The sequence below is a fragment of the Dermacentor albipictus genome, chromosome 1, assembly GCF_038994185.2.
Source record: "Dermacentor albipictus isolate Rhodes 1998 colony chromosome 1, USDA_Dalb.pri_finalv2, whole genome shotgun sequence".
Classification (NCBI taxonomy): domain Eukaryota; kingdom Metazoa; phylum Arthropoda; class Arachnida; order Ixodida; family Ixodidae; genus Dermacentor; species Dermacentor albipictus.
In genome coordinates, this window is record NC_091821.1 from 90,011,443 (window position 1) to 90,024,645 (window position 13,203).

The following is a 13,203-nucleotide window of genomic DNA, read 5'->3' on the forward strand; positions in this document are numbered from 1 at the left end:
AAAAAAACACTGGGGGTATGTCACCTTTAAAAAAACCCAACATGAAAGGGTTAGTGGCTTGGCTCTAAATATTAGAATCTTTGCTCAGAAGCTCCTATCTAATTTTATGGAAATGAAGAAATCTATTTTTTCAGCAACCGGTATACCGATTTATGAGGTTCATTGCATTTAGTAAAAGAAATTGTTAAAGGCTAGTAACTATAGAAGAAAATTTTGAGTTTATACCATCAACTTTTCTCCCAGAAATTATAGAAATTCAGAATTAAAAAAAAAAAACTCGAGTATGAAGTTTACAACTCTGAAACTGCAATAAAATGATATCACAACTCTGTAAACTGCACCTAATATTACATGTAAGTTGTACAAATGGGATGTTTGATACACGGCTCAAAAATATTCTGCTAATTTGTGCGTAGCACTTTTTTCAAAACCCTCGTTAACACTAACAATTCCACGTAAGCTTTGACTTCATATATAAAATTTGTCCGATTGAGATACTCTAACAGATTCAATTTACAGAACCACAATACGTTTCTGTTGCAGAGTTATGGATTTGTAAACTTAGTGCTTCTATTTTTTTTTATTTATAAAATAAAGGTGCTAAATCAAAATTCTGCTTTTTACAGTTGCTTGAGTATAACTTTCTCAAAGGGAACAAATTTTCGTTCATATAGGTCCAGCGGTTGTGTCATGAAACCATTTTTGCATTTTACAGGTACTTAAATAGCAAAATTGGACTCGGCCCCAAGCTAAAGCTTCCTCTCAACCGCAGCATAGCTATTTAAGGGGGTTCTGAACCACCACTCAGGCTTGACAAAAAAAAAAAAAAAAAACAGTCCGCGGATAGCATATGCCGCTGTGAACATCTCAGCCAAATTTTGCAGTCATGTGCAGTGCGTGGAGCTCGCAAACGGTGCACGAAGTCGCCTTTTTCTGAAATACTCTTTTCAGCAGAAGTATGCTCCCCACTATTTTATGGACGCTTTATTTTGTAATAATAGCACATTCCCATACTTGGCTGCTATTGGCCAATGGCTGACCTCAATCAAGAAGGGTGCTTGGATCAGTCTGCTTCTTTGTACTGTTACTATGTGTATTTATTGATGCAGTTTAATAAACAGGCTGAAATAAGTGAAAATTTGCTTTTAATAATTACGTACTTCCGTAAGAAGCTGACTATTGTCTGGTCACGCTCGGCTGCCTGCATAGGAATTAAACTTTGGCCACTCTGCTTATCGGTGTTGTAGCCGTCATGTCTCACTAATTTCAGTTAGTAACACTTAACTAACCCTCAAACCACACAAAGCTTAAGGTGAGACCACGCACACGCTTGCCAGCGCACGCTCACTCCTGGCTGCTCCTGGCTAGACACCTTGGCAGACATCACTCCGTATTGAGCTATTGACACTTCGAAATTTGCAAGTTAGATGCAGCTACTATCAGTCAGTCAAGCTGGTGCAGGACAAAGCCAGTCCGCATCATACATAGAGCATGGCCAGACTGGAAGATATGAGCGTGAAAGTGCTCAAGCCCTGTCGTGCCCAAAGCAAACGCTGTGCATATGCACTGTAGTTACATGTAGCTTCAATCTGCTACGTAGCATAGATACTGCGGCCACTGTGGGCTGAGTGCCGAGTCTGCTGGCTGAGTGAACTGGGGCTTGCTGAGGACAACCGTGTTTGACGCGTCGTAGGCACCAAAATCGGACGTAGTGGCGTCTACGCAAACACCCAAAATCAAATTTTAACTGTGCACCACGGTGATGTTCAGTAGGCGGAGTGTCGTGGGCATGCCCTACTTCACTGAGCCTTCGTAGTGCAAGGCATTGAAGAAGGAACGGAAGCACCATGAATGAGGTGCGGTATGAAATTCCGGCCGTGGCGGCCACATTTCGATGGGGATGAAATGCAAAAACACCCATGTTCCGTGCATTGGAGGCACGTTAAAGATCCCCTGGTGGTCAGAATTAATCCGGAGTTCCCCCACTACGACATGCCTCATAATCAGATTGTGGTTTTGGCATGTAAAACCCCAGAGTTCAATTCTGCCACCGAAGCGGCAGAGTTGCTGAGGTCGGACTGGGCCTCCGCCACTGCTTCCCTCTGTGTGCTCTTGTGCTTTCTCCTTTGTCTGCTGACAGATTGGCACTGTGTTTACATCCTTCGTCCTGCGTTCTTAACATGAGTCATGTCTTATCAAGATGACGAATTCATTGCCATTGATCATAATCAGGTTGGTGTGCTCCCTTCTGTTGCGGTGTCGCCACGTTCCAAAGACAAGGAGAATGAGGTAATGGGTATCGCCTTCGCATCCTTGTATTCAGGGGTTTGTCTTGTACAGTATCAGATACGGCACACTGTCTCCAGCAACTTTTCCATCGGGACGTGTCAGTTTAGACTTTGTAAATAAAGCACGAACAACATCAAACCTAGCCAACCAAAACAAGCGCGAGCGAGAGCTGACACGATCAGACGATAGTGCGAAACAAGCAGTCTGGCTGAAGCAGACGCAAGTACGAATAGAGCAGTCGGGTGAGTCCGCACGACAACAGTTTCCCACTTGTACGTCACTGCAAGGGCCGCTCTCATTGGTCGCTTCTGCTCACAGCTCACTTGCCACCCCGGCGAGCTGCGAAAAATCGGCCCAGGACTGATTCCTCCGCCGGCGTGCATTTTGAGCTGCTGGAGCATTACGGTACAACGCCGAAATGGCAACCTTGCCATTTGAGAGAAGGTGAAATTTACACCACGGTTTTTTATTGCGATAGCAATTGTATGGACACTCCAAGCGCATTTCTGGCGTCGGCGTCGCTGTGAGATTTCGCTCGAAAGCCATCTGCGACGTGTACAGAGCCCGCCGCACGCTGTGTTTTCGCTTAGTTTGCATAGATACGGGCAGCAGCACGAAGGTCGATTTACTCGCTGCTGCTGCTGCTCTTACTTACTCCAACGGTTTGACAGAGTTTCCGCTGTCATTGAGTAAGATGTGTTAATGTCTGCTTGCACGCATGGGACACAATGCTTGTTGAATTAGTATGCCTATGTTTACATCTTTATACGACCGATAAAACTATTATCCTTACTTAGTATAGCTGTTCACTAACTTTCTCTTGTAATCGATTGTTCGCCTTTTGGGCGAAATGGTGACTTTTTTCTTAGCGCGTGGCATTGAGCAGTCCCTCCTAAGTTTTCCTCGATAGCAAGGCCGGAGCAATGCTAGTCAGAGGCGCCGCGTGATTTGCCACACTGCTGAGAGCATTAACGGAGCGTGGTTTGTTCTAATTAACATTTGGCAAATGCTTGTGCGTTTGAATTACCAGTTGTTTTTGCCCATTGGAATACACATAACTTTGACGGGACCACAGCGTCAGTTTGAATTAAGCGCGTTTGAATTAATGAGATTCGACTGTATATTTTCATCAGTGTCCCTTTCCATCGAACTAAGTGATCACAAAGCCATAACATTCCACCTATCTTTTCCCATTAAAAAAAAAATACAGCCAATAAAAAAATATATTAGGAGCTACAACAAGGCCAACTTTTCTGCGATTAACTCTGAACTACAATCTTTCTATGAATGTTTTCGTCAGTTGGCTTCTTCACGATCAGTTAATAATAACTGGTTGCTGTTCAAACAGCAAATTCAAAATCTAATTGACAAACACGTCCCTCTGATTCACATCCGAGGCGATGCAGGCAAGCCCTGGTATTCCAACTCGTTAAAGAGACTATCGCGCAAGAAAAAGAGATTGTTTCATGTCACTCAGAAGTCGTCCTCAGCATCTAAATAGAAGAAATACGCTAATTGCCTGCACGATTACGCCCGTCTTTTGAGGCACTCGAAACGCAAATTTCATCATTAGGATCTAAAAAATGTTGTTAGTGTTAACCCCAAAAAATTTTGGAGCATCTTAAAACCAAAGAATCAATCGCATAACATTGCGCTTGTTTATCCAGATGGCTCTGACGTTCCACTTGATCAGCGGGCTAATGTCACGAGTTCCTATTTCTCGTTTGTTTTTACCTCTGAAACCTGTTGCTGCCTAGACCGAATTTTGGTGCAATGCCGCCGGTCGTCCTCACAGTTGAAGGCATTTTGTGCCTCATTAACAAAGTAAAAATTTCGAGTGCTCCGGGACCTGACAATATTCCTGCAAAGTTCCTTAAAGGTACTAAGGACGTGTCGAGTCGCATCTTGCAGATAGTTTTTGCGCAGTCCCTTTTAGAAGGTGAAATTCCGCATGACTGGAAGACTGCCAAAGTAACCCAGGTTTTCAAAAAGGCAACCGCTCTGACCCGTCAAAGTATCGGCCTATATCGCTGACATGCGTTGCACGCAAACTAATGGAACACATCATATATTCCCACGTCGCCAGTCATCTCGATAATTCTTTCTTTTTCCGCAAGCAGCACGGCTTTCGCCCCGGTTTATCATGTGAAACACAATTATTCGAATTCACTACAGACCTTAACTTGAACTTGGATTCGTCTTTTCAGACTGACGTCATTTACACGATTTTTCAAAGGCATTTGATCGCGTAGCTCATCGTCGTCTCATGGCCAAACTCAGTTATCGTAAACTTGACCCGCTTATCTTGTCATGGATCAAAGGCTTTCTAACAGCACGATCTCAGTTCACAGTCATTGGCGGTAAGCTTTCAACAGCAGGACAAGTAGTATCCGGCGTCCCTCAGGGATCAGTTCATGGCCCGCTTCTCCTTATCTTCATAAATGACTTGCCATCTGGAATAACGTCATCTATTCACCTCTTTGCTGATGATTGCGTTGTATATAGTCGAATCTCAAACAGTAGTGATCAGTCATTACTACAATGTGACCTAAACCTAATTAAAACGTGGTGCTCGCAATGGTTGATGGAGCCTAATACCTCAAAGTGCAAATGCATGGTTGTTTCATGCAAAAAAACTAATCTGATCTTTCAGTATTCCCTTAATTCAACAGCTTTATCACATGCTAGCTCCCACCAATACATAGGCGTCCTCGTTAACAGTAAACTGACATACAACTTACAATGTTGTAACTGTTACCTCAAGGTCGCTAGGTTACTTAAAAAGAACACATCTGTCCCCCCCCCCGGAAATCAGGAAAATAGCCTACGAAACCTTCGTTAGGAGCAAACTTGATTATGCCTCTCCCATTTGGAGCCCTTACCAAGATTATTTAATTACCACTCTCGAGTCAGTCCAAAATCGTGCTGCCCTATTCATGTCATCAAACTATAATACACACCTGTTCAACTACAACAGCGTCCAACGCATTCATGGTTCAACTCTTGCATTCAACAAATCGTTCCTTCCCGCAGCCATTGAAGACTGGAATTGCCTTCCCGAAGCAGTCGCTCTTGAGAGAAATCCAGAAAAATTCAGGCAGTCCTTAACTGAGCTCTTTGTTAAGTAACTTGAACTACGCATTTTTTGTTTTCACGCACCATTTTTATGTTACAGGCATTGTCCAATAGAAGATATTGATTTACATTATGCTTTGTATACTTCGACTTGTATTTCAATGTAGGTTGGGTGTCAATCTCTTATTACAAAGTATATGTTCGTTTGTTAGCTTATTCCTAATTGCTCCATCCCATCCTTCTATGGAAGGATGTGTTTTACCTTTTTTTTTTTCTTGCCTTGTGTTTTCCACTGCTCTTTACTGTATCCTTTTTTGTGTGTGTGTGTGTGTGTGTGTGTGTGTGTGTGCATGCTCTGTATTTATAACGTAGTTGGTTCTTGTTGAATAGCATTCGCTCCATTATATGTTATTTCAGTACTGTACCCCCCCCCCCCTTATGTAATGCCTGTTAAGGGTCCTTAAGGGTTAATAAAGGATGATGGTGGTGGTGATGATGATGATGATGATGTGTATATCATTGTAAATGAGCTGGCCAATGTCTTTGTCCATTGTTAAGATTAGCATGCTGGTAACAATTGAAGCAGTTTTGATTTTGTTTACCAACAGACTGTTTATTTCACTTCATAAATGTAAACCTTCCTCTGGACAAAGTTAAGACTATTTGTCGCCATCTGCCTCCACATACAACCCCTGTATGAGCCCTGCATGCACACTGTAGTAAATGTAAGGGAAATAAGAACCGTGAAAGCATTCCCACCGTTGCTTTTGAGTGGTGATTACACCAGTATGTGCACTCTGTTTCAGTCAAGCACAAGCTTGGCTTTCACACCACTCATCACCACCCAATTTGGGGAAATTTGGTTCAAACGGATTAAATAATATGCAGGTTCAATGCAAATAATATGCTTCAAGTTCAATGAGGATTTGATGCCAGAAAATAATGCATAGGCTTGCTGACATGAAACAGTGAGCTCTTGCTTTTCTGATTTCTGATTCTATTTTTTGACCTGGCTGAAATTTACATGCATTTGCTTTATACCGCTTCTAAATGGATCTTTTGGTTCAAATTTTAGACAGCTTTAAACAAGGAGTTGAAGACAGGACAAGTTCGTAACATTGCATCTTGAATGTGTTCACAGTGCACACATAGTTAGGAAAAGGCACTGGCACAGTGAAAGAGTGCTGACTTCCAAGTTTTATTTTCATGAAGAACTGAATGGTATATACATTCGCAAAGAAAAGGAAACAAAGCAAGGCAGTGATAGTTGATATATCAGTCACTCTCACTGTATACCAGTCGCATGCCTTATTTCCTTCTTTTTTGCCAGTCTAGATAGTATTCAGTGTTTAATAAACATACAACTAGTTGGAAGTCAGCACTCTTGACTCTGCTTGTGCTTTCCCTAAGTATGTGTGTGCTGTGCGCCAATTCAAGTTTAAACCAATATGGACATCTCCCCCCCCCCCCCCCCTCCTTTGGTCAAATTGGTTAGTTGCAGTCTACTAACCTGCCATTGTTGCTTGGTGGCTATGGTGTTGGGCTACTGAGCACGAGGTCGTGGGATCGAGTCCTGGCCATGGCAGCGGCATTTCAATAAAGGCGAAATACGAAAACACCCGTGTACTTAGATTTAGTTGCACGTTAAAGAACCTTAGGTGGTCCAAATTTGCGGAGTACCCCACTACGGCATGCCTCATAGTCAGATCGTGGTTTTGGCACATAAAGCCCCTTAATTTGGTTGCAGTCTGCTGTATGTAGTCTTGGGCTTTCATTGCAATATCTGTCATTCAGTTTTTGCTGCTTTTATCAGAGCTTCATTGTAACTTGCATATTCTTTCTTGGGCTGCAGCCAGCAGGGCTTTGGAGTCTTGCCCGTGGCACTTGCCAACCAGGTGCTGTCACTTCTGACCAGCGTGTTTGGTGAGCTCCGGCTGGAAGCCGGTGCGGCCCCTGAAGAGAGCGACCGGGAGGCCAGCCGTGCAGATGAGCGCATCCTCACTTTCCTGGGCAACATCAATACACCTTTCTGTGCATGGAAATGTGTCCGGGTGCTCATGCAGCTAAACCTACCTGCCCTGCTCTTTGACCTCGTCTCAGTCTCTTACCGCAAGGTAGAGCATTCTTCTGATTTGGGAAGTTGGTAGCTTGTTATACCACAAGATGGTTTGCACTATTACTGTTCAGATTTTCTTTGCGTGAGCAAAATGCAAGGGTTCTTCCTGAATATTTTGCAGATGTGGACATCTTGCAATGGCATGGAAGGGGTTACACTTACAGAAATAAATTCTGTTTTCTTTTATTGCGATAGCAAATATTATAGACACTCACGGTGCAGCCACCGTCATGCTGTCACAGTATTTATACGCATGCGCAGCCCGCTTGTAGAGGACTTTAAGGTCTCCAGAGATGTGCAGTGTACTTGGCAGCAAAAGTGACGAAGCCAAGTGGATGCACCATCACACACTTTAATCAACTCTACCTTAACTGATTGAGCTGTGGAGAAATGCATTGTTTATGCAGAAATGCATTTGTGTGTCAGTTACTTTTTTGCTTGAATGCATGAAACGATGTCTTGGTAAAGTAACTGGAATGCCTTTCCGGAACGCCTAACTGGAATGTATTTCTCTACAACGTTCAGGAATTAATATCTCAAAACTGGTGTCATCCTGAGAATTCGTTCCAAGTGAATCTGCCTTGCAAACTCCACGGCTAGAATTTGTAAATTGCAATATGCACCAAAGGTAATTTAGTTAAAAACTTAACTAGGGAAATGTTTGGTAATTAGTTGATTATGCATTTCAATTTTTTTGTGCAAGTAATGTCCACCTCTTCGGGTAAACCAGCTCATGAACTAGAATCGCGCTATCTGTTATAGGCAACCTTTAACAAATTTTGAAAGTGTTTGCTGAAACACCCAGTATGTAGGCATAGTGGTTATTGTACAGTAGTGGCCCATAGTACATATCGTTAACTGCAGTTTTGTTGTGTATGGTCCATATGTGCTTTCTTATTATATTTTTTTTATGCAGGCAGGGATGCTGAAGAGGATTCAGAAGCACCCAACAGATGGTGACAACTTCAGCACTTCAGATTCAAACACATTCTACGAGGAAGACTTCAGCACATCAGATGATAGCAGTGCTGATGAAGGTGATTGTTGCAAAAAAAAGTGTTAGCATAATTTTTTTTTGGTTCCTTATTCTAAAGAATTTAAGCATACAGTCGAGCCTTGTTATAGTGAACATGGATATATTAATTAAATTGGAATGGGCGCATACTGGATGCACATGGCAGGCTTCTCCACAGCACACCAGCCAGAAGGGTGCAACAGCTGTATGCAACTACCTGATGTGTGAATACAGTGTACCTTAAGCTCTACGGTGTGTGTGCCACACACCATTGTTGCAGCATGATGGTTCAACCATGGCCTCTGATACTGAGCCATCCAATGTAGAAGACTTTGGTAGAATAAGTGTATTCACTGTATCACTAACACAGTTGGTAGCAGTGCTTCATCTTTTGTGGGTTGAAATGTACAGTAAAACCTCGATAATTCAAAGGCCGCCAGACGACGAAAATTCTTCGAATTACGTGGATTTTTGAATTAATTGAAATGAACAAAAAAAAGATAACTTGCCAGAAAAAGATATCACCTTTATTTTCGTGTCTGAGAAAGATTACTTTAAAGTAATCACTGATGCGGGATTGCTTAGTGCAGTAGTTCACTGGCCCAAGTGCCATGTTGTCCAGCTGGCTCACAACACAAAGCATACAAAAATCACCACCGCGGACGATGTTCATGGAATTGATAACCGCCGCTAAAGCGGGCACGTAGGTGCTTGACTAAAAAAATTTTGACTTTATGGATATTCCGGAGTTGATAAATACACTGTCAGGGTTCCCATTGGGCTAATGCATTTTCACGACCAATTTCTTAGGTGAATCGAGGCCCCGTAGTTGGATTTTCCGGACTAAATCGCTCGTTCTTAGCCATGCTGCATGTTCTTGGAAGCCACCATGCTGGATTTTTTGCTGGCTTGGCTTTCAGCGGCCCACTATGTAGCCTCCAAGATTGGGATGCACACGCTATCAAAAATAAAGAACGAGCATAATTCTCTGGTCTCGGATCGGAGGTCATGCCTGTGCCTCCTTGGCTGACAAAACGCTCCAGGGGGACGGCACTTTTTCTTCTTTCCTTCTTTTTTTGGTCAGGACTGTCTTCATATTCTCTTAATGCGGTATCTGCTTTTTTTTTTTCTTTTTTTTCCCCTAAAGTTTCGGTTGCTATTTTGCACGTGGTGTGTCCATTGAGCAGGTGAGCAGGAGGCGTCTCATCTTTCGATCGGGTCTAAATGCAAAAACACGTGTGCACCTAACTTTAGCTGCATGTTAAAGAAACCCAAGTGGTCCAAATTTTCGGGCACAAATTTTCGGGCACACCCACTATGGTGTGCCTCATATTAAGATTGTTGTTTTGGCTCGTAAACGCCATAAAATAATTTTTTATTTTTTTTTAACATCGCAACTTTGTGGGTGTTCATGTGGCTTCGCATTTGTGTAATTGGCGCCACCTCCTCTGCATTCGTGAGAGCCAAGTGGTGCGAAGCTCGTTTCTTCTATCCCCATGGCGAACTCTGTTGGCAGAGATTGCCATCGCGGTGATGCTCTTGTCGACTGTATATGGAGATGTCACTCTTGTGCAAATCCAAGCAACTCTAACCGCCTCCAAGTGTAGTACGAGGCAGGGCATTAATAGGGACTTTTTTTAAGCCGCTCTAAGCCTAATCAATTTTATTCTTTTGGCTGAATGAGCTTTGCAGACTGTTTTCCGACCCCCGCGAGGTCACATGTTGCTGCTGTTCGGAAATTGGAAATTATCCGGATAGAGCCAAACGGGCTGTTAAAGTTATCTGGTAGAATTTGCATTGTAAGTGACAGGACCACTCAAATTCTTTGAATTAAAGAAATTTCGAAAACCAAGTTCGAATTATCGAGGTTTTACTGTAGCACATAGTCTCCTTAGCAAATGCTGCCTGGCATGCCGATTTGCTGATCATCGCTGCAAAAGCCACTGTAGCTATTGTGGGGGTACTCTACTATTGTAGAGGCTAGGGCTGAAGGCAAGCTCCAGATCTACTTACACACAGTCGTTCCATAGTACTCCCCAACCCGTAGCGCGTGTAATCACAGCTATGTTAGTTTGGGCAAACAAGGCAACCAACAGTGTCAATTCCAACAATGTTTATTGCTGCAAGCAATAAGTAAAACTTGCAGAGGGAAGTTCACTGTGTAATAAGTAATAAATAGGCTTGCCTCATTGCACGTGATAGTAAGGCAAGGAGGCCACTCATGGGACCATGGTCGATATGCCAAAGAGAGTGAGTCTCACCTGGTGACACTCTTTTATAAATTTTTACCTTAGCAAGAGAAATACACTCCTCACGCATTGGATACCTTTCCCTTTCCTGCGAGTCGAGGAAGGGTGCACACGTCGCAAGAGCAAGGGAGCGCAGGGAGAGGGCGTAGTACGGCTCTGCCGTGTTTACGCCAGCTCTCAACACATCCGCAATGTGCGAATGCAATGACTTGAGTAAGCGGGGGGAAATAGATGCATGTGCTCCCCACATTACGCAGGCTTACCAAGAATCACTGCTCCTTTATGTGTGGTATGGATGTACAGTTTAATGGCCAGAAAAATATACTTTTATTGGTGCCTCATGGCACTGTGTGGGCTGCGGAAATGTTTGGCACAAGTTGAGATGTGAAGTACAAAGCCTTTTGATTGCTTATATAGAAAAATATGACCCATTAGCTGGGATTGCAGAATCTCAATCAATCAATCAAAAAATTTATTTACTTATGTGCAAACTACAGTATTTACTGCCCTCAGAGCCCTTAGCCGTCATGGTTAGACACGGGCCCTTGCATGAATATCAGGCAAGGTACTGTAAACTGAATATGGATGGAGCAATGTTGACACACACACTCGGTGCAGATGTTGCTGATAACTCTCACATGCTCAAACAGAGTTCGAAACTGTGAGCCCACCATTAATATTTGCAGTTGCTATAACCAGAAGCATTCAAGTACAAAACTGCAGTACTGAGTATATCCTGCTCATTTCCCCTTCGCTTCCGCTCATTCAGCACACCGCCATGCTTGGGGTTCCACAGCGCATTTTCCTGCTTTGTTCAGCATGTACCATGCTGTAAAAAAAATCACTCTAATATCTGCTACAAACATTGAATTTATGAAATGTCTGGTTTATTTTGTTCACAAAAAGCTTCCACGTCAGATGCAGTAAAGAAAAAAGTATAAAATGAGTCTAAGAAAAAGCTTAAGATGTCCAGGAACTTCGCAGCTTCGTGTTTTTCTCCCTGAGATTGCCTCTTAGACTTTATGACTTGGCCCTTGAAAACTAAGCACACAGTGTTCAGTGGTATCTGCTGAAAAAAAATGAGCCCACTCAGAAGCCTGTATGTTTTTTCGGAGCCCTGTTTTCTGGTTGCAACGGCTACAACAGAGCGGAATTCGGTGAGCAGGAAGCTTTCCATTGTTTTACCATCAGCTCCTGCTGAAAGTCTGGACAGATATGGCCATCTAGTGTGCAAAGCGCAAAACAACTAGAAAATAGCCTGCAATGGGCTACCGTCTATGAAAAACTCGAAACATCCGCTCTAAAGGTCGTCTTATAGTTTGATGTAGCGACTATGTGCATGCACGCTTGGCAAGACAATTCCATGCCAGCAAAAGTGCAGCGCTCTATAGTCTGACACAAGACACAGTCAACGTATCCAGTGTTCCCCGGCTGCAGCAGGTGCAACATGCGACATGCTGCATTCTGCGTCCACCTCGTTGCCCAGAATGCACCGCGTCTCGCTGCTGGTGGTGGCGTGTTCCCCTGTACATAGCAGCAAGCTCAGTTTCTTATCATCCTGAAACTCCTAGTTTCGTTAAACTCTTAGTTTTAGAGAGGCCACTTTGGCCTCTTCTCACCTGGCCGGCTCGGCGCTAGCCGTGGAAGCAAATGGGTTAAATACTGCCTGCAGTTGTCGCCACTAGTTTGACTGGCAAGTGAAGCATTCACCAAAGTGACCATTGTCACATTGCATGGTCTCTAGCTTGCTTTATCACCCACATAAGGCTCCTCCTATTTACATGCCAACTGCTGATAAAAGCTTATCAATCTCTGGTGAGTGTTATGTAAATTGAGTAAACCCATATAACGAAATCATTGGGACAGGAAATTGAGTTTGTGTAAGGGGTATTTTGCTAAAAGCAGAGACTCTAATAGCAGAGCCCTAGTAATACGGGAAGGGCACTCCAACAATCCAGAGGCTTATAAAATGTTCTGTCAGGAACAGATAGGAACGAGAACAAGTTAAGGCAGATTAAAATGCATTGTTTTGTTCCTGCCTTCAAGACTTCGCATGATTGCCCGCTTGTACAAAACTCGTGTCACTCGTAAAAGGGGTTCTGCTTTATAATTTCTTGTTCATGTTTCATTTGTCCTCAATGGTACATTGAAACAAACTGCACTCAGCACTCAATAGGAGTGACATGATTCCAGTGAGAGTCTGATGTTTATCAGCAGCTGCCTTGTTTATCGGTTATGTTTGTATGATGTAGCCAGAGTCCCAAGAAGCTGCCACCATGTAACAGAGTGGCCTTTGCAGTGCTCTCTGCCCGTCTGGGTTGACAAAGAAAAGCAAAGGGTTATTGTGTACCCTGCAACAAGCTGTCTTGCGTGGGTTTCACTTCATACCAAGTGGCTTGTGGCACTGCTCAACTTTGAATAATGTGGTATAAAGGCATGCACTGTGGTCGGGACCTCGT

The 13,203-nt window shown here is 43.3% G+C and overlaps 1 protein-coding gene across 6 annotated transcripts in view; it reads left to right on the forward strand.

Moving 5' to 3' along the window:
- The window catches only part of poe (E3 ubiquitin-protein ligase-like protein poe), a 549,262-nt gene that overhangs the window by 104,872 nt on the left and 431,187 nt on the right, over positions 1-13,203 (forward strand). For all 6 annotated transcript variants that reach the window (XM_065455076.2, XM_065455078.2, XM_065455079.2 and 3 more), the window contains exons 10-11: positions 7,217-7,478; positions 8,397-8,517. In XM_065455076.2, coding sequence (XP_065311148.1) covers positions 7,217-7,478; positions 8,397-8,517 — 383 coding nt within the window. The remainder of the gene's footprint in view (positions 1-7,216; positions 7,479-8,396; positions 8,518-13,203) is intronic.